Source organism: Sturnira hondurensis, unplaced genomic scaffold (genome assembly GCF_014824575.4).
Source record: "Sturnira hondurensis isolate 20B ecotype Veracruz unplaced genomic scaffold, ASM1482457v3 Scaffold0015596, whole genome shotgun sequence".
Taxonomy (NCBI): Eukaryota; Metazoa; Chordata; class Mammalia; order Chiroptera; family Phyllostomidae; genus Sturnira; species Sturnira hondurensis.
The window spans coordinates 23390237-23418093 of record NW_028088227.1 but is presented as its reverse complement, the minus strand read 5'-3'; the positions used below and the strand labels follow the sequence as shown (position 1 = coordinate 23418093).

General features: G+C 47.1%; 1 protein-coding gene across 3 annotated transcripts; it reads left to right on the top strand.

Annotated features, from left to right (window-relative positions):
• Positions 1-204: 204 nt before the first annotated feature.
• Positions 205-26700, top strand: PRMT2 (protein arginine methyltransferase 2). Of its 3 annotated transcripts, none has more exons than XM_037065141.1 (11): positions 205-312; positions 1715-1816; positions 7216-7320; positions 7996-8178; positions 13719-13880; positions 14775-14939; positions 19742-19917; positions 22157-22286; positions 23363-23499; positions 25036-25207; positions 26126-26700. In XM_037065141.1, exons 2-11 carry the CDS (start codon positions 1778-1780, stop codon positions 26156-26158), a joined length of 1302 nt encoding a protein of 433 aa, XP_036921036.1. In that variant the 5' UTR covers positions 205-312; positions 1715-1777; the 3' UTR covers positions 26159-26700. The 3 variants fall into 3 exon arrangements, with proteins under 3 accessions (XP_036921036.1, XP_036921038.1, XP_036921037.1); XM_037065143.1 differs by having other exon boundaries at positions 205-332; XM_037065142.1 differs by having other exon boundaries at positions 205-389.
• Positions 26701-27857: the final 1157 nt, after the last annotated feature.

Sequence of the window (27857 nt, the reverse complement as noted above, 5' to 3'; positions counted from 1 at the left end):
CGAGCAACCACCGGAAGCATGACAGGTAAAACACGCCTGCGGGTGGCGAATAGCCCGAGGTAAGGCCTTTTCACGACGGGCCGGAGCGCACCGCGCCTGCGCGGGCCGAAGCCCTCGGCCCCACTAGTCCAGACCGCGGCGCGCTTACTGAGTTTGCCTACGCGGGGCGGGGCCACCCCCCCGCCCACCAAGACCGCTAGCGCACATCGCGCATGCGCAAGCTAAGGGCGGTGGCTCCCGCTCTTGGTAGGAGCTGTCCGCCCCTCCGCACTGGCAGTGTGGACGCAGAACTCGGCGGAGGGACGCGGCTGGGTAGGTTTCACGCGGCTGAGGTAGGTTTCCCGTGGGCACCTCGGGCTGCTGGACCGCGCCTCGGCAGGACGTGCCAGGTGAGAGGTCTTAGCTCGGTGTGTGCGTCAGCGGGCGAGCTGAGGCCTGGGTCCACTCCCGAGACCACCCGGGACCTTTCCCGCCTCAGTGCTTCTTGCTGTGGCAGCTGATATTGAACTCCGCGCCCCGCCCTTTCCAGGGGACCCGCCCACCACCACGCCTCTTTCCCCAAAGCCACGCTCCTGCAGTGGCACGCCCACTTTCCTTCAGTCCATACCCCCTTGTCAGCCCCGACCCGCTCTGAGCCCCTATCAAGCTTTCCTCTTACTCCTCCATCTGTTGCATCTACCCCCGCCCCTCACTGCCCCCATCTTACACTCATCCCTTCATTGGCTGCCTGCCCCTGACGATCCTAGGGCCACTCACCGTACAGCGCATAGAGACTACGTTCCTTTGCGGGCCTGGCCATCACCTGACCCCTGCCCCCCGCGTTGGCCCTCACCCTCCTCCTCGTCCCTCCACATCCATCAACCCTGCTCGCCCCGCCCTGGGCCCACCCACCCAGCCCCAGCGACCTCGCCCCGCCCCGTCTGCCTGGTCAAGTCTAGGCCCCCTCTCACTACCTTAACCCTGCCCCCCTAAGCCCCGCCCACCCTCGACACAGCCGCGCCGAAGCCCCGCCTCACCCTATCAACCCGGCCCCGCCCAGGCCCCGCTCAGGCCCCGCCCGCCCCATCTACTGACCCACCCTGGTCCCAATGCAGAGTTTTCCAAAGAAAATGCAACGTATGTAAATCAGCATTTGTAATTATCAATGTCACAAAAATAATCATTAGGTCTTGATCGATGAGCGAAACACTCATTTGAAACAATTAAAATGAAAAAGTACACATTCATTTTAGAGCTTAATATGGATTACACTGTCACTGGAAAAAAAAGAATTGAGAATGAGAAGGAAAAGCCTCTGGGAGATGCAGACCTTGGTTCCTGTTAGTGGAAACACTTTAAAGCCCCAGGTAGGGAAATTCCCTACCTGGAGCTTTAAAGTGTTTCCTGATTGGAATTGAAGCCAGCATGTTCCAAGAAAAACTTTGACAGCCATATGTTATAAATCAACCTAGTGATCTGACAGAAACTAACAGGCTTTGGCCAATGGCTAGGGTTAACACCTGGCAGACTAGTGAAGAAAACACACTTCCTGAAAGTCATAAATCTTCAGTGCTTTCAAATGTTTTTGTAAAGCACTGCGTTTACAAAATTTATTTCTATTCCATTCTTTACACATACATGTTTTACTTACATTTGGTAGAGGACCTTTTCATGAACCCTAGAAGTAACCTTAATTATTATGCAATGTAACAAAGCAATTTCTCCTCTTTTAAAGGAGAAATGGAGAGGAAAATGAAACATTAGAAGTGGCAGCTATGTGGCAGATCCTAAAAGAACTATGGCAACATCAGGTGACTGCCCCAGAAGTGAAACTCAGGTAATTTCAATTTTGGTCTGTAAGAACCTGTACTTGGAGACCATGAACATTGCAGAGAGCTGAGGTCAGAGTGATAGCGTTTTCCTTGGACTAATGAAGGTGGCCACCAACCAGGGGATACTTAACTACAGGAGATGCACCCTGACCAGTGTGGCTCAGTTGGTTGGGGTGATGTCCTATGAAGCGAAAGGCCAGTTGAGGGTTTGGTTCTTGGTCAGGGCACATTCCTGGGTTGCAGCTGGGGCCCCCTGTCAGGGTGTGTTGGAGGGATGTGTTCAGATCAGTGTTTCTCTCCCTCTCTTTCTCCCACCCTTCCCCTCTCTCTAGGAATAAAATAAATTAACACAATTTAAATAAGGAAATGCAATGTTTGTAAGTGTTACAGATGACATTTTACATTAGGCATTGTAAACATTTCCCAGGAATCTTGGGTTCTATTTTTGGTGTCTGTGCTGATGAAGGGAGCACATATTGTTAGTTGTTCATAAAGTCTCAGGCATAAGGTGTTAAAAACAGGTTGGATACATTGGAAGAGATTTGTGTATTCGTACTGCTTTTTTTCCTGGGGCACACATACTGTTTAATTTAAATTAACAGTAAAAAAAAGTCACCTTAAATTTCAAGAAAATGTTTATTATGTAAAATAAAAATTGAATGACAACTCTAATAATGAGTGTTTTTAAAAAATTAAACAATTTCATGTCTCTGGGTCAATTTTAACATTTCATTTTTTCCCTTTTATTTTAATGATCTAATTTCATTTGAGGAATTTTGTTTAAAGTTGGGTCATTTAATGTTTCTTAAAATCAATCATAAAATGTTCTAATTCCATGTATGTCTCATTTTTCTTTTGAGGAATACAAAAGATAGTGGGACATTTACACAATAATTTTTTAAACATCAAGTACATGTTATACAGAGGTGAAAATTTGTTAACATTTTATCATGTTTGCTTCATATATATACACACAGTATATAAAACAAAACCACAAATAGTTTCTTACCCAACCCCAGGTCCAATCTTCCTTTGTCTTCAGAGGCAAACACTACTATGAATAATGAATTGCTTTTTGTGCTTCTGCACAATTTTTTATACTTTTTATAACTTATCTAGGCATCTTTAGAATTTACCTAACTGGCAACACGGTCTGTGTGCCACCTGCTCCTTGCCCTTTGCACTGATGTTATTGTGGGGGATTTGTCCTTAATGTGGATCTAGGCCAGTTCGATCTGAAGTATGCTCCCGTAGAGTGTTCCTCATAGGAACAGACCACGTTCATAGATATGTATGTAGGTCTGTGTATATTAGGTTTGCACCACATTTTATTTATTTCCCTTTTGTTGGACACTTTCATTTTTCCGGGTTTTTTTCTATTTCAAAAAGTGCTGCAGTGAACATCCTTCTGTGTGCCTCCTTGTGCACACGTGCTGTAGGGTTTGCACCCCAGTAGTGTAGTCGCAGGGTGGAAGGGCTTGCAGGTTTCCAGCGTTGCTAGATAGTGATCAGTTGTTCTCCCAGGAGGCTTTACTGGTTCACAGGTCTGCCGGTGTCCACAGTGTTTGCTAGTACTCGACAGCATCAGACTTTTACATTTTGGTCAGTCTGATGGGTTAGAAACGGTATCTTGTTATTTTAATTTTCTGATTACTTGTAAATCATGATTTGACTCCTTATTGAAATGTTGTTGTCATTCAAGTTGCTATTGAAATTTATTTCTGTGATATTTGTGTTCATCGTAATAATAGCAGCCTCTGTTAGAGAAGAGGTACCTGATATCCACAATTTGTGTTTTATCTCTTTTCCCCTTGACTAGTCTTTTTAGGATTTTTCAGTTTTATCTTTTCAAAGAGCCAGTTTCTCTTTGTTGACTTTCTCTTTATCTATTCATTGATTTCTGCTTTTTCTCCCCTGTACTCTGTTATATTTGAGTTTAATTTTTTCTTTTTATAACTTCTTGAGATGGAAGAACTAGGCACTGATTTCTAACCTTTCGTCTTTAATATGTCTTAAAGCTGTAACTTTTAATCTCTGCCATAGCTGCCTCTTACACATTTAAATATGTTGTATTCCCATTATTGTTCAGTTAAAGTGCTTCTTTATATATCGATGGAAATTAAAACATTTCTGGGCTATTTAGAAATGTATTGTTTTATTTCCAAACATTTGGGAAGTTTTACTTATCTCTGTTATTTAATTTTAGTTTGATTATTTATTATCAGAAAATATACTTTGTATATTTCCATTTTTTGACATTTATTCAGGTTTGCTTATGGCCTAGTCACAATGGGCTCTTGGCTAATGTTCCCTATGCTCTTGCAAAGAATACGTGTGCTGCAGTTGCTAGGTGTGGTGTTCTACAAATGTCATGGAAGACAAATGGGTTAGTAGTGTTGTTCAGATCTCTGTATCCTTTCTGACTTTTTGTTCGCTTGTTCTATCAGTTGCTGAGAGAGATGAGCTTTAAAAATCTCTGCTATGATTGTGGATTTGTCTGTGTGTTTGTTTATTTACCTTTGGGTCTATCACTTTTTGCTTTATAGATTTCGAATCTGTTATTTGGTGCGTATGTTTGAGTTAGTATTTCTAGATTAATTGGCTCTTTTATTTTTATGAAATCTGTCTGTTTTTACCTGTTAATGCTCCTTACCTGTATCTCCTTTGTCTTATCTTGATATTATTGTACCAGCTTTCTTGTGGTTAGCGCTTCCATGGCACACATAAAAATATATACCTATGTTTTTAACCTGTCTAATTCCTTATATTTCAAGTGTTTCTCTTATAAGGTGCCTATGGCAGTATCTTTCTCTTTCTGTAAATAATTTCTGCCCTATCTTTGGAGTGTTTAGTCCATTAACATTTAACATGATGACTGATTCTACCATCTTGCTGTTTGTTTTCTTTGTGTTGCATTTTTTCTTTGTCCCTTTCTCCATTCTTGCCTTCTTGTGGATTAATAAGATATTTTCTGTTATTCTCTGTTATCTCTTCTGTTGGTTTTTTAGCTGTACCTTTTAAAAAATATTTTGGTGCTTACCCAAGAAATTGTCCTGTGAGTCCTTAACCTGTTCCAGACTTTTTTGGGACTATTTCACAATGAAACAAGCCTCCCAATCAGTTCCTTTTACCAGCCCGCATTTTTTGGTGCTGTTGTAACTATTTTCTCTGATATATGTTATAACTCCCACAATAAATTACTATGGTTTCTTTACACGCTCAAAAGTCTTTCAAATAAAATAGAAGAAATAGCCTGTTTTCCCACATAGTTACTTTTTCTGGGGTCTTTGCACCTATCATTCTGGGAAAAATAAAGACAGTGGTAATTCCTGTGCTGCTGAGTGTTAGGCCGAGGGTAAAGCATGCACCGCTGGTGAAGTGAAAGGCAACAACCTTCGGGAAGAATCTGACAAACATTTGAGTGAAACTGTGCTTCTTTTTCAGCTCTGGCAGCCCCCTAAAAGTAGAATGTCGTCACAGGAGGATAAGTGTGCACAGATGTGTGTGGTAGCATGTGTGCCGTGATAGAAAACTGGACACCAAGGGAAGCCCATAGTTGGGGATGACTGATCGGTCAGGCCGAACCGCAGCTGTGCTAGGTTATGTAGCCATTGAAAGTTTTAAGTTAGGGTTCTAACAGGTGGGCAGTTTTTTACTCAAGGTCTTGTGACGTAAAAAGCAAAATCAAAAAAGAAGGGTCTGTGGTGGCCTTTATAGAAAACTATACCAAAAGGAAAACCAAACTGTGTGGGTGAGCGACACAAGCGTGGAGACAGTATGGGAGGATCCGCAGCAGGTGATTATGAGGATGCGGGCTGGTGGTGAAGGGTGGTGACATGCTGGGGCGGCAGGGACAGGCCTGGAGGGCAGGCGTGGACGAAAGTGCCACTGCTGCGCACGGCTGCGACTGATGTTACTGTGGTAGGAAGATGTGCAAAGGAGGCGAGGAGGCACTCAGCAAAATAAAAAGGGTCACTAATAAGTACTTAAAAACCGTGTGCGACCTCCCTGATAATCAAAGACAGGACGTAACAAACACAGGCAATTTCTTCCTCTCAGAGTAGCAGAGATTAAAGTGCTGGGTGTCCATTGTTGATAAGGGGGCAGGAAAATCTGTGGCTTACTTTCCTGGGCTAAGCCCTACTCTCCTGTGGTGGTCTACGGAGCCCCCTGTCCGGAGCGCATGTGGCAGCGGCATCGAAACTCATGAAGGCGAGCGATGTCTTGCTCATCAGTGTCACATTCAGGAATTTATCCTGAGAAAAGAGGGAGAGACAAAATGATTTATGTTTAAGAAAGTTCATCCTCACAGAATTTATAATAGTAAAAAAGTGAAAACAGTTTTAAGTGTTCAAAACTAGAAGATTGGATAACTTTTCATTCATAGAATACTGATATTAAAATAATTTAGAAGTGTACCTAATAATGAAGGAGAATATTCAGAATTTAATAAGTGGAAAACATGTTACAAGGCAAAATTTTATGATCCTAAAAATACTCTGTAGGCACGTGTTGAATATACACTTTATGAATGAAGTGTACATAAAAGAAGTCTGAAAGGATATGAATGTGTTAACTTACTATCTCTGACCATTGAGGGAGATTACACATGGTCCTAGTTTTCCACTGTGAATTCTTGCACTTTCACAAAATTTCAGGGGAATTACGTTTATGTGTAGGGAAGTTTGTCAATATGTGCAAGTTGGGATAGGGTTGCCGCAGTGTGGACTGGCACAGTAGTTGGAGGTTCTGCCACCTCCTGCAGCATCGTCCAGGCAAGCCCCTTCTGGTGGGACGTGGAGATGGCCCCTAAAGTGGAGGGGCATCCTCTGGGCCCTGGGCAGCACGTGTCAGTCGCAGTGCTGTCCGGTGAGGCCGCATCCCTGGTGCCAGGTCACCAGCTCCTTCCCTAGGCCTTCAGCAAGGCCCGTCCAGCTCTGTCTCTGAGTCCGATGAGGTCCCCAGAGCACAGCACCCAGAGAGACATGGGACTTTTTTCTCCTGGGGCTGGGCATCACCCTCAGGGAGCGGCCATGAACATAAGCATTCTTTAAGGGTTCGTGGCCACTAAAAGTGCTTCTTTCTTGTTTCTTTCTTTGCTGTTCTCTTGAGGTTGCAAATCATTTTGTACTAGAGATAAGAAGTAAAGGTGGAATGCAGGTGAGGCCCCCTCAATTCTGCTGGTGAGGATAACCCAACTCTTAAAAAAAACTTGGCCACTTGAATCTTCAAGAAACCATCCTAATAACCCGGAGCCAGGAAGGAAGGAAAGGAAGGGAAGGAAGGGAAGGAAGGGAGGAGGGAAGGAAGGAAGGAAGGAAGGAAGGAAGGAAGGAAGGAAGGAAGGAAGGAAGGAAGAAGAGAAGCCCCATAATCCTTTCCTTTTCTCCGTGGCTTTGAGCAGGAGGGAGAAGAGCCCGTGGGACACTGTGACGAGCACCTCCCGGAGGGGGTGCAGCCCGAGGAGTTTGTGGCCATCGCAGACTATTCTGCCACCGATGAGACGCAGGTAGCTGTGGACATCGGGTCTGTGTTTTGTGGACTCCAGCATGCTCAGTGACAGAATTAGGTGAAGCTTTCCAGGAGTCACGCCAAAGTTGAAGTATTGATGTTTAGCCACGTGAGGCCTGTGAGGACCCATCCTTCCCTTCCCAGCTTAGCTGACTGGGCTCCGGAGCCTGAAGTGGAAGGTGCCTGGGCGAGGGAGTGGGGAGCAAGCCCCTGCTGCGGTTTCCACTCGGCAGCCTTGATTAAGAACCTATTCTCGTTACTTAAAAATAAGGCTATACAATAAAAAATATGTAGTCGAAGGAGGTTTTCTTTACTCTGTGTAACATGAATTTCGTGGCCTAAGCCTTCAGTCTCTGAATCGGCTATCACATAGCTGAGCTATGATAGAGAGGCTGTTGGGAGAGTTTGTCCTAAGCCATTAGAAAATGTTTACTTTTCCTTTTAAAAAAATGTCAACTAAGCCATGCTTTTCTTTCACGTAGATGTTCCACAGAAGTCTCTAAATCCTGGTACTGTTTTCATAAATTGTCATTTGGTATAATCACCCATTGACTGACTTCTTTTTGAAATCGCTGTGATTTGGGCCCCAGTGATAGGAGATTTATCAGAGCCACAGTTGAAATGACAACTACAGGTTTTTCTGGAATTTTCACATCTCTCTCTATGTTTCCAGCTCAGTTTTCTGAGAGGAGAGAAAATTCTCATCCTGAGACAAACTACCGCTGACTGGTGGTGGGGCGAGCGTGCCGGCTGCTGCGGGTACATACCGGCCAACCACCTGGGGAAGGACCTGGAGGAGTGCGACCCCGAGGACACGTGGCAGGATGAGGAGTACTTCGGCAGCTATGGAACGCTGGTACTGCTTTCCGACGCCCTGTTAGGCTGGCTGTGGTGGTTTCTTCTCTCTGGTTTTAGGTTCTAGCTTTTCAGAATAATGCCTGGGCTTCTCCTCGTTGGTCAGAGCAGACAGAGCTCAGCAGGCCCCTCGCTTTGATCTGCGGCTTTGGCTTTGCCGTGGCAGCGTGGAAGCAGCCCCCAAGGCACAGTGAAGCAACACGGCTGGGTTCCCAGAAAACCTCATATGTGATGCCGAAGTTAGAATTTCATATAATTTTTATGTGTCATATTCTTCTTTGGATTTTTATAAACCGTTCAAAAATGTACAAGCCGTCTGTACCCTGCAGGCAACACAAAAGCAGGCAGTGGGCTGGATCGACCGATGGGGATGGGCTTGGTGTTAGTTGACTCCCAGGTTAGATTATCTGAGCGATGGGATTACGAACTTTGCTCAGTATTTTTAAAAAGTGACAAATTTACTTTAAAAAGAAAATACAAAAAAGTTATGAAGTGACAATAATAATATCTTTAAATAACTAGCTTATTAGTTTGGTTTTTTAAATTATGAAACAGACCTGTAGTCCTGTGGTCCAGATAACCCGTTTATATTTTAAAACTGGATAAAAACAAGTGTTTGCAGAATGAATGAATTACAAACCTAATGTTTGCAGAATGAAGGAGTTATAAACCTAATGTGAAGTGAAAGAAGCAAGACATCAAAGACTAGCTAGCGTTTGGTTCAGTTATATAAATTAGGAGGTCTTGTGTGTGACGTCTGTACACAGGTAGTGGAACTGAAGGAGATCAGGGACCTGGTTCCCCTGGGGATCAGGATGGGCTGTGGGTAAGAGGGGTCTGTGATCGGCAGGGCCCGGTGGGAAGGTTTGGGGCACAGTGTTCTGGTGCTGGTTGCTCCCTAACTGTTTGGTAAACTGTCTGTTTTGACAGATGTGTTCTATTTCACAATGAGAAATGCTGAAGTGAGTGAGGAACTACCGATGTATGTGCAGTGGTGCGGCACACGATGGCATTTTGGTCAACGACGGGCCACATATGCTACGGCACATACCATGTGGCCGTGGCCAAGGTGTACAGTGGGCTGTACCATCTAGGTCTGTGTCAGCACACTCTAATGTGCACACGACAGAATCTCCTAACGAGGCCTTGCTCACAAGGGACCCCTGTCATGAAAGGGCGCATGACTGCACAGTTAGAGCTTTCAGTCTCTTATGAAAGACATAAGATGTGAGGAAGCTTGTCTCCCCGCTCCCCTAGAGAGTGCCGTTGGGCCTTGCTGTTGCTTTCAGCAGCAATGTTTGCGCTTCTATCAGCTCTAAGCTGCGTGGGTTTTCCTTTTCTCAGTTTCCAGAAGAGGAGTGTTCCACACGTTGTTTTCACCTTGCTCTTTTCATGTAGCTGTGTTATTTTGAAGGCCTGTTCTTCTCAACAGCTGCAGAGCATTGTGTTGCTTTTGAAAGGACCATGTTGGTGGGCTGTGCTCACTTAACGGCTGTTTATCATGGTAAACAGTTCTGTAGTGATGGATGTCCTCCTCCGTGAATCCTGCCTAACTCAGAGGGTGTGTTTTTTACTTTGGTGGGTCTTGCCCGTTTGCTGACTGTGCACCAACCAGTGGTGTGTGGATGCTTACATCACCACCGCAGGGCGTCAGAGGGAAACAGATTTTCTGTCTTAAAGGTGAAATACAGCATCTCTTGATTTTGATTTCCATTTCAAAAAGTGAGAATGATCATCGTTTATACTTTACTGGCCTCTTGTATTTCTTCCTTTCTGGAAAATCTTTCATACAATTTTCCCATTTTTCTTTTAATTCTATTGATTTCAATAATAAGCAGTTTAGCCTGTATTTGTATATATTACACTTACCACTTGCTTCCTTTTTTTCCAGTGAAACTTTTTATATAGTCTAATTTGTCTTCCTTTCTTTGTGCCTCCTTGGTTTTAAAGATCTTTTTCACAGCAAGATTATAAATACAAATATATAAAAACGTTCTTTTAGAATTTTCGTGATTCATTTCTTCTTTTTTTAAATATATTTTATTGATTATGCTGTTACAGTTGTCCCATTCCCCCCTTCACTCCCCTCCACCCTGCACACCCCTCCCCCCATTTTCCCCTTTCGTTCATGTCCATGTGTCACAGGTTCTTTGGATTCTGTATTTCCCATAGTATTCCTGCCCTCCCCCCTGTCTATTTTCTACCTACCATATATGCTACTTATTCTCTGTACATTCTCCCCCCTTCTCCTCCTCCCACTCCCCTGTTGCTAACCCTCCATGTGATCTCCATTTCTATGGTTCCACTCCTGATCTAGCTGTCCTCTTAGTTTGCTTTTATTTTAGGTGTGGTTGTTAATAACTGTGAGTTTGCTGTCCTTTCACTGTTAATAATATTCATCATCTTTTCCTTATATAAGTCCCTTTAGCATTTCATATAATAAGGGCTTGGTGATGATGAACTCCTTGAACTTGACCTTATCTGAGAAGAGCTTTATCTGCCCTTCTATTCTAAATGAAAGCTTTGCTGGATAGAGCAATCTTGGATGTAGGTCTTTGGATTTCATGACTTTGAATATTTCTTTCCAGCCCCTTCTTGCCTGTAAGATCTCTTTTGAGAAATCAACTGACAGTCTGATGGGAACTCCTTTGTAGGTGACTGTTTCCTTAATCTCTTGCTGCTTCTAGAATTCTCTCCTTCATTTTAATCTTGGCTAATGTAATTATGATGTGCCTTGGTGTGTTCCTCCTTGGGTCCAACTTCTTTGGGACTCTCTGAGCTCCCTGGATTTCCTGGAAGTCTATTTCCTTTGCCAGACTGGGGAAGTTCTCCTTTATTATTTGTTCAAATAAGTTTTCCACTTGTGGCTCTTCCTCTTCCCCTTCTGGTACCCCTATAATTCGGATGTTGGAACGTTTAAAGATGTCCTGGAGGTTCCTAAGCCTCTCCTCATTTTTTTGAATTCTTGTTTCTTCCTTCTTTTCTGTTTGGTCATTTCTTTCTTCCTTCTGGTCCACTCCATTGATTTTAGTCCCAGTTTTGTTTCCATCACTGTTGGTACCCTGTGCAATTTGCTTCATTTCACTTAGTGTAGCCTTCATTTTTTCATCTAATTTGTGACTAAAATCAATTCTGTGAGCATTCTGATCACCAGTGTTTTGAACTGTGCATTTGAAAGGTTGGCTATCTCTTGGTCACTTAGAATTATAGGCTCTGGGGCTTTGAGCTGTTGTTCTGCTTGAGCCATAATGTTTTGGTCTGTTCACGCCTGTTACATATGAGGGGCAGAGGCTTAGGTGATCACCAGAGCGGGTCACTCCAGTCTCTGGGTTGTGACTGGGGGCAGGGTCAGAGAGGGAGCAGTGGTGTTTGTTCCACTCTCTCTCAGATTTCAGTCCCTTCTGCCACTTCCCACAAGCAAATTGGGCCCTTCTGGTGTTGGTTCCTGGGTGGGTGGGCCTGTGTTCGTTCTAGGACCCTGTGGGTCTCCCCAATGAACTCTCCTGTGGAGCTGGGAGTCTTTCCCGGCACCTCAGCCCCCGAAAGTTTTCCCAATCAGTGCTTTTAGGCTTTATTTCCTGTCACTGAGGCTCTGGGTTGCTCAGTCTGTCTCACTGACTGTTTTTAAACCTGCCTGGTTTCTCTGTGCACTAATGTGTGTCTGCGGTCAGCCAGCTGCCTTGCGAGCCTTACTGGGTTTTCGTCTGTGCCCGCCCGGTCTGCCAACCACCTCTTTTTCCTGCTGGGACCCCTCTCCCCTGCCGCCAACTCCGCCCCTCTTACAGGTCTGGATGAATGGGTCGTTGCTGTCGGACTTCGGTGCTGTTTACTTTTCTGTCTGTTTGGTTGCGTTTTTGTTTCTAAATCTTTGGTGTCTTTAAATTTGGTTGTGCGAGGAGGCACAGTGTTTCCACCTACACTTCCATCTTGGCCGGAAGTCCCCCATGATTTCATTTTTTGACAATGAAATAATTAAGTTGATCTGGAACTTACTTGTTATAAAGAATAAGGTAACATTCTCACTTGATTTCCCCACAAATACCCAGCTGTTCCCATGTCAGTTACTGAGCCTCCTTTCCTGCTGATGAAAAAATGCACATTTTTTGTAGGTTACAGCTCTGGGATCTGCTTCTGGAATCTCTGTTCTGTGTCATTGGTTTATTTCTTCTGCAGTTCCAGACATTTTTCATCGTTGTAGCTTTTTAACTTTCATGAGAGTGAGGCCTTGAAAGTTAAAAAGTTTTAAAAAAGCTCTTCTACTTTTCAGCATTTTCATGCCTAGTGTTGGCTGTTTATATTTTAGAAACTAGTTTCATTGTCATTTGTTTTGTCCCCTCCTCCCCATGCCAAATTATTTGGCATTTTAGTTGGTATTGCATGGAAAGTGTATATTAATTTAGGGACAAGTGACATCTTTGTGATGTCACGTTGCTTCTCTCCATTTTGTAAGTCTTGTTTTGTGTCTCTCAGAGTTTTAAGGTTTTGATCTTGTTAAACCTGTTCCCAGATGCTTCCTTATGTACTGTGGCTGTAAGTGGGCGGGTGAGGTGTTCTATAAATGTCAGTGTGGCTGAGTTCTTTGATAGTGTCGTTCCATTCTGATTTTCTGTCTGCGCCCATCAGTTACCGAGAGAAGGCTGTTGAAGTCTGACCATGATCGCGCGTTTGTCTGTTACTTGTTGCATCCTGTTGGTCTTTGCTTTGTGTATTTGGAAGCTCTGTTATTAGGTACAGAAGTATTAGAATTATTAAGTCCTTTTGCCTAAGTGATTCCTGTATTATGAATGGACCCTCTTCTTTTCTGGCAACTTTCTTTGCTCTGAATGTGTTTTTTCCTGGTTTCCATGCTGCCACCCTACTTTCCCTGCCCCTGGCATCAGCACAGCCTCATGTCCTCGCACTGACTTTCTAACGAGGTGACCGCCGCAGGCAGGAGAGCTGGCTCTGGCCTCCACTCCACCAGGCTCCCTGTGTTGGCCCTTTGTTTTTCAGTGAGGAGCCAAGATGCGCTTGTGAAGGCCCCTTCAGACACCCCATTTGTCAAGCAAACGAGGGACTGATTTATGTGTGAGAGTGACTTTTGGGCCCTAAGCGAAGAGGATTCTGGGACGGAGCTCTGTGTGTCTCCTGAGGGTCTCTCTCAATGGGCTGCCCATGCCTTGTCTTGGTGGACACTCAGCCACGGTGTGTCTGGTCAGGCACATGGAAGTTCCTCCTCCTCAGGTGGGAACAGTGGTCAGGAGGGTCATGTCTGCACTGCTTCCTAGTGGTCCACACCTGCTTCTCCGCTCACCTGGCTCTCTGGGGGGCTTCAGGGAGAGGCTGCAGGCATCCACTGAGGCTGAGGGATTCTGGAAACGTCCATTTCCTTCCTTCATTGTCTACTGTTTATTTTATCTGTCGGCATTTTGAGGCCTTTTGATTTTTCATGTTTTTAGGTGTGGAGTTGAGTGGCTTAACTCAGGTCCCCATCCTCCACCTTAAACCATAGCTTGATGTAGCTCTAATTATAGACTGACTCTTAATGTGCTTTTCCTGTAGAAACTTCATTTGGAGATGCTGACAGACCAGCCACGGACAACTAAATACCACCACGTGATCCTGCAGAACAGGGAGTCCCTCAAAGACAAAGTAATTCTGGATGTCGGCTGTGGGACTGGGATTATCAGCCTCTTTTGTGCGCATTATGCTCAGCCCAAAGCGGTGAGTAGGAGGTGGCTGTCCTTTTAGCAGTTTTGGAGCCAAGTCTCAGTGATGTGTCCTTTGTGTACGAGGAACCGTGATGACAAAGCAGGCAGCGTGTCCTCCCAGGCTGAGTTGGGCAGAGGTCATGACATTGGTTAGTGAGCCGCAGACAACACAGAGTGGGACGGGACAGAGAAAATGTCCCAGCAAGCTACATGTGATGGGTGGTCTTTGTGAAACATTTATTTCAGTTAAATCTAGAAGCACATGCATCCATCTGTACAGGTCACCGTCCAAGTATCGTCCCTGCCCCAAGCAGCGACTGGCAGGGACAGGAGAGACCTCACCCTTTTTGTTTAAAGCATGGCTGGCTGTGCAGAGTTGCAGCCCCTTGGTGTCCCCCACCCAGGCAGATGCGGTCCCCTGCTGTGCAGGGGGCACCTGAGTTCAGGCCCTGTTGGAGCCATGATGTAGTGCTCAGGACCCTCCACTGAGGACCTGGGTTGGAGACCCTGTGAGAAGCCACTGGTACCTGAAAGTTGGACTGCCCTCAGATGAGTGCAGAGAACCCCCTTCGTCAGTCAGGGGTCGTTGCCGCGTGAACGGGAGCTGGGCCCTCGCCTTACCCAGGAGGCCTCGGGGCGGGCAGCCCGTGTGCGTGCAGAGGTTTCTGTCCACCTGTGGCCCATGTCCGTTTAGGTGGAAGGTTGGACTTGGGATTAGGTGCAGCTCCTTTCCCGGGGCTCTGTCTGGTACAGGCAGCCTGCTGGCCCTGCCGCTGTCTGCACACTGCCTTCCTTCCATCCCTGCCATTTGCCGTTTTCTCTGATGCTGGTTCTGACATAGCTGAGGTGACAACAGGCCGCTGTGCAGTTCCAGGGTGTGCACCAATGGTGCTTCTGCCACACTCAGGTGTACGCGGTGGAGGCCAGCGAGATGGCCCAGCACACAGGGCAGCTGGTCATGCAGAATGGCTTTGCCGACGTCATCACCGTGTTCCAGCAGAAGGTGGAGGATGTGGTGCTGCCGGAGAAGGTGGACGTGCTGGTGTCCGAGTGGATGGGGACCTGCCTGCTGGTAAGGGCGGGACAGCAACTGGGTTGGTATCCGGAGTCTTCACAAATCATGATTCATTCTGACACTTTTTCTAAGGTCAGATATAATTGATTTTTTTTTGTATGAACATTGACCCAGTGTCTTTATTTTTATCTGATTAAAAAATGCTTGTATAAGAAATCTGGAACTCTTTCATGAGTGATTTACATAAACTGTTTTCTTTGGGAACCTGCGCATATCCAGCGCTTACTGTGCGAGGCTGAGTTTTGACACAAGCAGAGCCTTTGTCTCTTTGCCCAGCCTGGGTCTCGCTCCTCCCAGCGGCCCCTTGTGTAGCATCAGGGAGACCCAGCCTGGCGCTCCCTGAGTCTCATGGCTGGGGGTGGACAGTTTGCTGGTTATACGCCACCCCACCCCGCCCAGCGTGCTCAGTGAGCTTGGAGGCCAGTGAGAGGTTGGTGGCAGCTAGGCCCCGGTCCCTGTCTCCTCAGACCCTCTGGCCAGCTTCTGGCTCAGCATCTGAGGCATTATGATGAAAGACCCCAGTCTGAAAGTTAGCGTATGTAAAAACCCAGGGAAATACATCTGGGTGAACATGACAGGAACATGGCTGATGTTTCCAACGAGGGATCTGTTTAAATGAGTGCTGTCCTGGCTTCTTACGTAGTACAAAGGTAGAGGGCAGTGACAGGAAATGACGTTGGACCTTTAGTCCTGTTGAAATTGTCCAAAGAGAAAGTGAAATAGACTCAACATCCATGGTGTAATTTCGCTTATTAATAATGTCTGTGGATTCCTAAGATTATACACAGGGAAAAAAGGGACTGACTATACCATTAATCCGTAAGGTGGGCATTGATTTTTCCCCCCCAAATACCAGCATTCATTCAGTAATGTTTATCGAGTTTCTTCTGGCCCTGGTGACATGGGGAGCCAGCCTGCGGTCGAGATGGCTATGCCCATTGCGGTCAGGGGAAGCCTGGCTGCCAAGGGTCCAGCTCTGCTCCTGGAGATGGGCAATGCGGGGGAAGGGGGGAGAGGAGGAGGGGAAAGTGAGGGCCAGGAGAGGGGAAGGGGGAGCGGTGTCAGGCAGGGACAGTGGCCTGGATTCAGTGTCCCTGTGATCCAGTGGGTGAGGGTAGAAGCCGAGTCTAGGTTCTTTGTGTTCCCAGGACTTTTTCATGTATTAGGCAACCAGCGGCTAGGCCGTCCAGGACTTTAAGGGGTAGAGATCAGGCCATGTATGGGAGCCCCACTGGGACTGAGGGGCAGGTGAAGCCTTCAGGGTCTAGGGTGGCACAATGAGGGAGGGCCTCTGGCTGGGGGCTGGGGGCGGCAGGGAAGGGGCCAGAGAAGGGAGCCAAAGGGAAAGACAAGGGGAGAGGCACTGGGGAGGGCTGGCAGGGGCCCACTTGGCGGGTGGGAGGGGAGCAGGGCCTGGTGGGTTCTCTGTACCCTGGAAGGATGTCTGGGCTCCATCCTTGGGTGGTGCCTCTCGTAGGTTGTCTGTCTCGGGCACAGGGGGCTGGGTGGAGCCCCCGGACTTGCTGGTGGGGGTTACAGGCTGAGGGAAGGAGTGGCTGGTGTGGCCCAGCAGGGAATTTCCGGGGTTGGCAGCTCTATTCCACATACAGGTGCAGGCGTGGGTTCCAGGGAGGGTGTGTGGGTTGCAGGGAGGGGTGGATTTGGAGGGGCATGTGGGTATGGGGCTAGGAGCCTTGGACCCTGACAGCACAGGGGCGAGGAAAAATGAGTGGCACCACATTCAGGACAAGGACCTTGGAGCAGGTGGTGAGTCCTGGGGGGGCCTGGCTGCTGTGCACAGGTGCCTGGGACACCCCGTCAGAGAGCTTGCAGGATGTAAGGCTTGCAGTCTGTTGACCTGGCCTAGAGTTGGTGAGAATGGATGCAGAGAGGGTGTGAATTTGGGAGTTGTCACATCTTCACCCACTTGGGTGGTCCCCACGTCCCTATGCAGAACCCAGTGTTTCCTGCAGCTGTGCTTTGTGCCCTCCCGGCCTTCTCTTTGGGTGTCCCTGCCTGTTCCCAGAGCTCCTCAGACTTCAGGTCCCCAGTCTTGCCCACCCATCTTCCCACCTTGTTGCTGACATTTAGTAACGAAACAGAGAGATCATGGGACAGGACAGAAAGCACAGAAACAGCCCCAAATACACGTGCGTTTAGTTTATAGTGAGGGGAGGTGTCCAGTCACTGAGGCAAGGATTTATAATTGTCCAAAGATGCTGAAACAATTCCTTATTTTGCAGAAAATGGTTAGGTCCTTCCTCACGCTGTATGCTAAAATAAATTCCAGATAGATTATAGAGTTAAGTAATTAAAACCCCCCAATACAATTGGTATAAATTTTTCAGATGTTAGGATGGGAAGATCTTTCTAAGAACAAAGCCTGTAAAGAAACTATACGATAAACTATTTGACCAAAGACATACCCTTGATACATAACCAACCTGTAGATTATTAAAAGTCAAGTGAAACTAAAGAATCGCAGCACATATGACAAAAGGTCCTAATATCCTTACTTCATAAAGAATTCCAATAAAGTAATGAGAAAAGCATGATTTAAATAGCTCCAGGATGGTGGCAAGTGGTGTGAACAGGACCGAGACCAGACACATGAACGTTGTTCAACAGCACTAGTAATCAAAGAAGGGACTGAAATACTTTTGAGTTACTAAATTGGCTGAGAAATTACCTACTATCTGATGATACCCAGTGGTACTGAGGTTTGGGGGAAATTATCATACACTCTGCTTGGCGGTGTAGATTGGTATAGCCTTTTGAAGGAAAACAGAGCAGAATATGTCAAGAAGCATTAAAGATAAATACTTAGTTGAAATAATCAGACCTTTACACAGATTTATGCTAAAAATGTACGTGGCAATACCATTTAAAAGGGGAGAAACTTGGAAAAAGTACAAATAGCTGTGGCAACTCATACAAGAGACTACTCTGTGGCCACAAAATCTAATGTTTTAGGAAGTTTATTAAGTTTTCTTAATAAACTTAGAGAAAAGTTGGTGACAATTTGTTGGTTTAAAAAACCCCCAAAAATAATGATTCCCATTTTGTTTTTCAAACACGTGTAGCAGTGACCTAGCTTCAGCCGCAGGCGAGCTGGAGCGAGCATGTCCCACCCTGTCCCTCCTTGAGTGCAGCTGCTGATGCAGGACAGGGCGCAGGGAGAGGTTGCTTTCAAATATATTTGAAAACTCTATGTCTGAGTTGGTAGACTGGGAAAGACCAGAATTTGAAGTACCACTTGCCTGGCCTTGAGTTTGTCATCTGTTTCTTCTCTGGTTCTGTCTCAGCATATATAACTTCAGAAAGTTAGAGAAAAATAAAAGTCAGTTATTTTACCAGCAAAAATCAGTGTATTCAGCCCTGGCTGGTAGCTCAGTGGATTGAGCACGGGCCTGCGAACCACACGATTACGGTTCGATTCTCAGTCAGGGCACAAGCCTGGGTTGCAGCCCAGTTCCTAGGAGGGGACTCACGAGAGGCAACCATACATCGATATTTCTCTCCTTCCTTCCCCTCTAAAGATAAATAAATAAAATCTTTAAAAAATCAGTTTATTCAGGAACAACAAAAAATTGAAATTTGGGACAAGCAAGCTGTGGTCAAGCCATCAGCAAATCCAGCAAAGGAGAAGAACATTGTTTTATGGAAAAAGGAGGAAGTTGGGAGGGATTGGATTTACTGTTTTTTTTTTTTAAATATAGTCTTTTTAAAAATATTTTATTTATCTTTAGAAAGGAAGGGAAGGAGAGAAGGAGAGAAATATCAATGTATGGTTGCCTGTCGTGAGTCCCCTGCTAGGAACTGGCCTGCAACCCAGACATGTGCCCTGACTGGGAATTGAACCTCGATCATGTGATTCGCAGGCCTGAGCTCAATCCACTGAGCTACACCAGCCAGGGGATTTAGTGTTTGATAATTTAAGAATAAGATTAAAAATTACACATATAATTTTCACATTTGTGTGTTTGAAGAAAAATTCTTGAAGATAAACCTAGTAGTGGTAGGTCCCTTAACTGTGTGCTGGGTTTGCTCATAATTTTAATTTTTATCTGTACCTTTCTGAGTTTTCTAAAGTTTTTTTATACCAAACATGTATTACTTTTTTAATAAAAGTTTCCCTTCCCAAGGTTAAGGGAAACGAAACCCTCTGTGCCTTCTCACTCGCTACGGGATGAAGGGTCCCTGGCCTCCGCCTCGCTCCCTGGCACACCCTCTGTTTCAGCCACTAAGCCGTGTTCTCTGTTGTAGGCGACACATGCTGCCTGTGCCTGGGGGCTTTCTGAGGGACACGAGGTGGTGTTTGGCTGCCCTTGTGATTTTAGCACCACCTGAACCTCCGTGGCAGTACTGCTTCGACCTGTCACGTTTTTAAGCAGTGATTCTGGTCAACTTAAAGGGTTATGTATATTCTGAGAATACCCCAAGTTGATTTCATTTGCAGTTAAAACCCTGCAACACTGAGGGCCTTTTAAAAATGCAGTAGTAACCACTGAGTCACTGGAATAGGATGAGAGTGAAGATTTATCCTGACCTTTAGCCATGCCTCAGTTATGAATCCAATGCGAAATGATGTGACTTAAACCCCAGCTGTGATAGGAGGTGACCATGTGTAGATAGAAGATAAAGTCTCCAAGACGCGGTGGGTGGGTGGCACTTCCCTGGCTGGTGATACTCTTGAGGGGGAAACTGGTAAAGATAGATCCCAGACCGTCTGAATGCAGCAGGAGGTCCGTGCAACCTCTCAGTCACCCTGTTTCCCTGCGTCTCTCCCTCCCGTACAGTTTGAGTTCATGATCGAGTCCATCCTGTACGCCCGGGACGCGTGGCTGAAGGAGGGCGGGGTCATCTGGCCGACCACGGCGGCGCTGCACCTCGTGCCCTGCAGCGCGGACAAGGACTACCGCAGCAAGGTTCTCTTCTGGGACAACGCCTACGAGTTCAACCTCAGCGCTCTCAAGTGAGTGTCTGACACTCGGGCGCGCACACAGGCACATTTGGGTCTCCCGCAGAGAGAACTGCAGGCGTTCCTAAGACAGAACAGTGTGCTCTGGTGTAGAGCTTGCCATGAATCTAAATTTATGTTACGTGATAATTTCGCACATTGCCTTCGATGCCTTTAAACTGCTAATGGCTGCGATGGGAATGGAAATGCGTTTTGCAATTTGAGTTCCCAAATATAACGGGCCTTTAAAGTGAGACTTTTATAAATGTGTGGGCCATTGAATCATTGCACCCAGCCCAGATTCCAAAGGGAATATAGAGGGAAGGTCCTGACAGGGTTGTTCTGTAGTTCTTACAGGAAAAAATGGATGGGAAGGGCTGGGCAGGTCAGGAAAAGAGCAGTGTTGCCAGGGACTAACGTCTGTGATAGAGTCGGGTGAATTGAAGCAGTTTGGTCCTACGCCCAAAAAAGACGTGAGCAGATCAGGGGGAGGGGGGGAGGGGGGGCTCCAATAGAACTGCAGTCTGGGAAAGGTGGGGCGTGAGGGCTGAGGCAGCAGATTATCCTGGGACGATCAGCTGGCCCCTTGGACAAAGTCCTCTTTTCTCACACCACACATTAACATTTAATTCCGTGTGGATTTAAGAGTTTATGTTAGAATTTTGGGGGCATGTATATCAGATCCTAGATGGAAAGAAAGTCAACAGAAACAAAGACGCGCTGGACTTATGTTAAAAAACCCCCAGCATCTATGTGTCAGAAAACAGCAAAAATACAATTAAAAAGGCACTGACTGCTTAGAGAACATTACTGGCTGACACATTTTGGAGGCAATTAGGAACAGATATATATGCAAATGAAATTACAGTCAAGTCACAGAAATGGGCAAGTCATTCACAAAAAGAATATTAACCAGTGGAATACAGGGTGGAGCAAAAGTGGGTTTAAAGTTCTTCAAATGGAAAATAATTAATAACACAAGAATAAACTCTTTATTTCTCCTACTCACAACTGTAAACCTCCATTTATCCCATCTTATATTTGAAAAACATTGCAATGCTATTAGTAATTAAAACAAATAAAATAAATGCCATCTTTGCTCACCAGATAAGCAGAGATTAAAGTAGCAGCTTGTGCTGCGTGGACCACATGTATGATGGGAGAGGGATGGACACCATCTGAACAGAGCTGTGGGTGTGGGGACCTTGCGAGCCGGTGTCCGGGGGGCCACCTCTCATTTCTATCAGAGCCTCCTGCTCTAGGATACTTGTCACAGGGTCAGGGTGCGCTTGTGTGCCTGCAAAACGCTGAAACAATGGCTGTCCTTAGGAACGTGGTTAAATTGCCATCTATCCAACAGATGGGGTATTGTGCAGATGTTTAAAAAACCCAAGTGATATCAGAGTCAAGAGTCAGTAAATGGCATTAGAGACATAGTAGAACTGGTAGGACTCAAGCTGTCCGGAATGGCTTCTATTTTGTACAAATATATATCAGCGTCTGTGGAGGAGCGAAGTGACCAAAGGTATCAAAATGCTAAGGGAAGAGTATGCTATACTTTCCGAATTCCTTGTAAGTGCATAATTATTTTTATCAGAAAAAATTATTAAACTATGCACATAGAGGTGTCTTATTAAAATGTTTACTCTTATTTGCTACTTCAGAAGTTACTGCTGTGCTTAATTTTTGACGCATTTCCGTGGTGAATCACTGATTACTTTCCGACAGGCCCAGGGCTCAGCCTTTGAAGTGGAGTGTTAGGCAGCGGACGACACGCAGAGGGCCGTGCAGGGGGTCCAGCTCGGGCTCCTGAGAGTCAGGCCCACGTGGCTGCCTGCAGTCCTGCCGGTTCATTGCACTTGTTACAGCGTGACCTAGAACAGAAGTATATTTTATTTGCTGTGATTATAATAGGAGATCCATGGAAGGTATTTTGTGATAAAATAGATTATAAAAGTAAAGAAAACACACTACAGCCCTGTATCTTCTGTGTGTTTCGCGAAGGTTGGCTTCCTGTGTGTTTAGGCCTCGTGAAGAGGACCAAAGGGAAGGGCCCCGTTACTTGCACACTCAGGTTGCCTGTTGGCCAGGCTGACCGCAGGGTGGGTGGGAGGGGGGCCCTCAGGGCTGCAGACGGTGGTTTAGAATTCCTGCTAACACACAGAAGAGGAAAAGCATGCCCTGTGGTCACACGTGTGTGTGACAGAGCCTGAGATATTGGTGATGACTTTAATTACTCTGACCTTTCCCCCAGATCTTTAGCAATTAAGGAGTTTTTTTCAAAGCCCAAGTATAACCACATTTTGAAGCCAGAAGACTGCCTCTCCGAGCCGTGCACTATATTACAGCTGGACATGAGGACGGTGCAGATCGCCGATCTGGAGGTGAGGCGGGGTCGTCGGTGTGCACATGCGTGAGACTTGTTCTGCAAATAAACGGATTTATATACTGGTTGCCACTGATTTTTCCCACAGTCTTTTTTCTTATGATCTATTCTGGTTTTCTTTTATATTTTTACATTATTATATTACTAGTTAACCTCTTTAACCTTTTCCATTATTTTTAGATTTATGTTTAATATCAGCATCTTGAGATTAAAATTATATCCAATTTCATGATGAAATATTTTTAAAAAGATTTTATTTACTTATTTTTAGAGAGAGGGAGAGGGAGGGAGAAAGAAGGGAAACATGGATCTGTTGCCTCTCACACACCCCCAGCTGGGGACCTGGCCCACAACCCAGGCGTGTGCCCTGGCTGGGAATCAAACCTGTGACCTTTTGGTTTGCAGGTCGGTGCTCAGTGAGCCACATCAGCCAGGGCCTTGGAAGAATTTGAATTAAAATTTCTAAGTTTTTTTAGCTACTTGTGGTGACAAAACTCTCAGTTCTTTCTTTCACTTATACTTTCTCCCTATGAGATGGTGTGTGTGGGTTCAGGATGGCCCCAGGCTCAGGCGCACTCTGAAATGGGGGAGTTGGAGAGAGTGTTTGAGAACCCCCATCTGGAACTTTGATGGGAAAAACAGTAGAGAACTGGAGTTCTGAGGCTTTAGTTTTTTTCAGCTATAGTTGTTGAGGCCCAGACTTGAACTTTCTGTTTATGCAAAGAACTGAGAAGAGGAAGTAGTCATGAATTTTGGGGCAGAAAATTGGGCAGATGAGACCTTTTCTGATTGTCTGCTGCATTTGAATTCACAACGCAAGTTTTAACATTTTACTCTCCCTAGGAGGCAATTCTATATGGTCTTTGATGTGTTCAGGTAAACTAGCAAGTTCAGGTTTGTTTCTTAGTTACTGAAATAGGCGGTACCGGCTGGCTGTGGCTGTGCAGGGTTGTGGATGTGTGAGATGTGGCCCTCGGAGGGGCAGTTGCTGGGCCTCACTCAGACAGTGCCTGCAGCAGCCTCGTACCACCTGCTCACAAACCCATGTCCGTTTTCTCGTTTGGTTGGACACAGACAATGAAAGGTGAACTGTGCTTCGATATCAAGAAAGCTGGCACTCTGCATGGGTTCACGGCCTGGTTCAGTGTCCGCTTTCAGAACCTGGAGGAGGACGAGCCGCAGCTGGTGCTGAGCACAGGACCATTCCACCCGTGAGTGTCGGCTCCTCCCCACGGGTATACCGGTGGCCTTCCACGGAGTATAAAGGGTTTGCCTTCAAGTTATCGGAGTGACAGAAAAGCACAACAAAGTCACGAATGTAAAGATGTAGTAATGTTGAAAGCTGAAATCTCTCCAGACCAAGTTGACCCCCAGGCTGGGGAGCTGTGATGTGGAGTCAGGTGTGCAGGCGGGCAGGCGCTGGGGCCCAGGCCTTGCACCCATGTTTGTCCCTGCACCTGGCTTCCTCAGGCTGCTCCTGGGCCCCCTGGATGAACAGACCCCGGCTTAGGGAGGAGCAGGCTTTGTATTCTCAGATGCCCTAAATGCTGCTTAAGCTTTTTGTAGTTAGCGGCGTTGTGGGGCTTTTACTCTGACTTTTTTTGCGGAGGGCAAATGTTTCCTGAGACAGGTGTTCTGTGCAGCAGCCTTTTGTGGCTGCACACTCGTGCCCACACCTGGGAGCCGACGTCGTCTGTTCACAGTGCCGGACACGCAGCCCATGGAAGGCTGCCTTCGTGTGGGGCCTTCAGGCCCCTTTCAGTAACTGCCCTCCCAGACACTCCCCACAGGCACGGGGGTCAGCCAGAAGGGAGCAGGGTGCCAGGAAGGGGTGCTGGTTGTGGCATCTGGGCCTGAAGGAGCTGGCCGTCACTCTGTGAGAGGAGAATGAGACTGAGGAGCTGTTTGCCTGGAGTGTCCTGTGGAGGTTGCAGGGCTGGGACCGTGGCTAGTCCTCCTCTGGGGCCACCTTGCAGGTGTGAGCGCTCACCTTCGGAACTGATGGTGGGCAGTGTGTGCCTGGGCTGTCCTCCATCTGAGTGTCTGCAGGGGGGCTGTCCGCATATGGGTGGTATCAGTGACAGGGGTGGGGAGGGCATGGCACAGAGCCAAAGGATACCTGCTCAGTGGAGGGCCAGGGAGAGAGACTCCCATGGTGGCTGACAGGAGGTGGCCCGAGCGTCGGGGGTAGGGAGAGGTAGCCAGGGCCTCAGCTGGGCGGGACTGTGGGCCACACCAGGTGTGCTGGGGGAAGGCCATGTCAGGGCCACAGCCTACAGAGCTTAGAGGGTCCCAGAGTGTTACTGTTTCTCCCCAAAGATCACAGTGGTCTGGTACACATGCACCCTAACTTTCATGGGATTAATGTGTTTTGGACTCAGTTTCATCAGTGTGTATTTCTCCTTAGCTGCAGAAACCAGAACCACAGGCGTCAGTGGCTTAGAGAAGGAGCTGGGTGACTTGGGGTGGATGCCCACTGTGCCAGGGTGAAGAGGCCAGGTTGACCCTTTGAGGGCCTGGGGGAGAGAGACTGCATGGGGACCCTGTATCTGGCCATATGCCCCTGAGCACCCCGGTGTCCCCTGGGCCAGCAGGGTGAGCCACCCTTGCCCCTCCTGCAATCTGAGCAGTGTCTAGGAGCAGTGTCCAGGAGCCGTGTCCTCGCTGGGCTCCGTTTGCCCTCCAGTGTCTCTGAGAAGTCAGGCCCAGGGTGGGCGCTCTAGTAATGCTGTCCCCATGTCTTGCAGCACCACCCACTGGAAGCAGGTACTGTTTATGATGGATGAGCCTGTCCCCGTCTACATAGGGGATGTCCTCACAGGCTCGGTCGTGCTGCAGAGAAACCCAGTGTGGAGGAGGCACATGTCCGTCGCTCTGAGCTGGTCTGTCACTTCCGGACAAGACCCCGCGTCACAGAGAGTAAGATATTTAGCTGTCAAGTCGGGTGCAGTGGGGCTGGTGTGGGGGATGGTGTGTGATGGTCACAGTGTGGATGCTCCTCCTGCCCTGGCCCAACACCGTGGCCACATCCTGCCTGCATCCTTTTTCTAATCCTCATGAAGTGAAGTGGAAGCTGTTATTTCCAGAACAGGAAGCGGAGGTGTAGGAAGGTAAGCAGTTTGTTCTGTGACACAGCTAGTCAGTGAGGGGAGACCCAGACCAGGCTGGGGGCCACCCCTTGTGTGCTCAGGATCTCTGGGCAGAGAGAGGGGGCGGAGGGCTGAGCCGTCAGGAAGGCATGTACGCACCCGGTGCCCACAGGCAGCGGGGTGCAGCCAGGCAGTGTGAGGGGCATGTTCTGACCAGGCAGCGGTTTGAGGACTGGAGTCCTCGTTCCAGCAAGTGAAACAGTGTAGTTGGCGCGGGCCTTAGGCCCAGAGGCCACTGGAAATGGATTCTCTTAATGTAGGAGGGAAAAGAAAATCACCACATGGTTTTCTGTTATTTTCTTAAGGTTTTATTTATTTATTTTTAGAGAGAGGGGAAGGGAGGGAGAAAGAGAATGAGAAACATCCATATGTGGTTGCCTCTTGTGCGCCCCCTACTGGGAACCTGGCCCACAACCCAGGCATGTGCCGTGACTGGGAATGGAACCAGCCAGCCTTTGGTTCACAGGCCAGTATTCAATCCAGAGCCACACCAGCCAGGGCAGTTTTCCACTCTTTTTCATACCTATTTGTGCTTTGCTTTACAGTAATTTTGTAAGTTTGTCATTTAAAAAAATTCTGCACCTGAATGCCATTCTCTCATCCAGTGTTTATTAGTAGGAAAAACTACATGTTAATCGAACTTCAGTGATTTATTATTTGCTTCATTTGTTTTCTCTGTCTTGTTCAGGTTGGAGAAAAAGTCTTTCCGATCTGGAGATGACAGCCGACGTGCCGCTCCGGAAGCAGTGCGAGCTGCTGGAGGGTGCACACGAGCGAAGGAAGTCATACCCGGATGTGAACACTCGTTCTTGTGACAGCCTGCAAACACTCGCTCTGCCTGGCAGGTGGCGACGCCCTTCCCTGTGTGCTCCACAGACCAACACCCCTGCGCTGCCCTCGCCACTGCCACTGCCCTTGTCTGTCCTCTAGAAGTAGGCTGTGTTTCCAGGTGTCCACCAGTGGTGTCCACAGTGCCGACCTCTGGGTGTTCCTAAGCTAGGTCTAGTTCTACACTCATAGGACACATGCGTCAACCTTGTACTCCTGTGAAAGTGACTGTCCGTGCATCAAGTGTTATGGTGTCCTTACTGCCCTCGGTTCGTCCCCTCGACGTGCAGAGCGTGGGGCTGCACAGAGCCGTGCAGGATCTGGAGGTGGCAGTGCATGTGCCGGGGCTCTGCATGAGATCGTACAGTTGTGGGGATGTCTTCCAGATCCACCGTGTTGGCACATAGTACATCTCAGTAAATATTTTTAAATGAATGTTCGTGTCCACCTACTCTCTGCCGGTACGCTGTTTGCATCAGCACAGGCCACACTGTGTGCACTGCTTTGTAACCCTTCTCTAATGTTATGAAGAAACGTCCATGCCAGTGGGTACACATCACGGCTTTCTGTGTGTGTGATTTTGATTTTTAGTTAACTTTTTACTGAAATATAAAATCCATACTTCAAACTGCACAAGTTATGAGTGTGCAGATGGATGAAATTTCACAGTGTGGACACACGGAACCAGTATGGCGAGCAAGACACTTCCACACACCTGAAGCCCCTGAGTGCCCCTTCAGCTTAGCGTCACCCCCGGACCCCCAGGGTCATGCCTGAGTTCTAGCACTGGGGACCTTTGGGAGGTGCCTGTCCATCATAATAGGATTAGTGCCCTCGTGAAGGAGACCCCAGAGAGGGCCCGGCCCTTTCACCATGTGAGGATGCTGTGAGAAGGCAGGTGGTCATCTATGAACCGTGAAGCAGGTTTTCACCAGACCCCGAATGGGCTGGTTTCTTGGTGTTGGACTTTAGCCTCCAGAGCTGTAGGACGTAAGTACTGTTTGAGCTACCCTGGGTGGTCTAAGACAGTCCTCCTTTGTGTCTGCCTTCCTTAGTTCACACTATTCGTGAGAGCCTTCCACGAGTTCTGTGCAGTGAGTGTGGTTGCCTTCTCATCGCTGTGTAGTGTTCTACCTTATCAATGCAGCTTAGCTTATATGTCTTACTCACTGTGGGTGGGCAGTTGGGTTGTTCCCAGTGTCTAGCCATTCTGACTGGGGCAGGTATAAACTTTTCTGTGTGTGTGTTTTGGTGCACGCTTCTGCTGAGTATACACTAAGGACTCAGCTTTGCTAGAAATGATCAGACAATTTTTTGAAGTCCACACCGTCATCAACACTGACTGTTGTGTGTTTCTCATTTTGCCCGTTCTGGTGGGTGTGTGGATGTAATCGCATTACCTCGACGGCTAGTACAGCTTTAAGTGTTCATTGGCCATTGGCTACCCTGCTTTTGAAGTACTTGTTCAAGACTTTTGCTCATTTTACTGTTAGGGTTGGTTTTTTTCCAGCTAATTTTGCAGGGGTTCTTGATAGAATCTGAGTAGGGGTCCTCTATCATGTACAGTGGTACCTTGGGATTCATTGCTAATT

What these genes read in the sequence shown, in the direction of transcription:
- PRMT2 (XM_037065141.1), top strand. Translation starts at nt 1,778, where the DNA reads ATGGCAACATCAGGTGACTGCCCCAGAAGTGAAACTCAG. An exon ending in GGATGGGGACCTGCCTGCTG is followed by an intron (nt 14,940 to 19,741) that starts GTAAGGGCGGGA and finishes CCTCCCGTACAG; the next exon opens with TTTGAGTTCATGATCGAGTC. An exon ending in AAGACCCCGCGTCACAGAGA is followed by an intron (nt 25,208 to 26,125) that starts GTAAGATATTTA and finishes TGTCTTGTTCAG; the next exon opens with GTTGGAGAAAAAGTCTTTCC.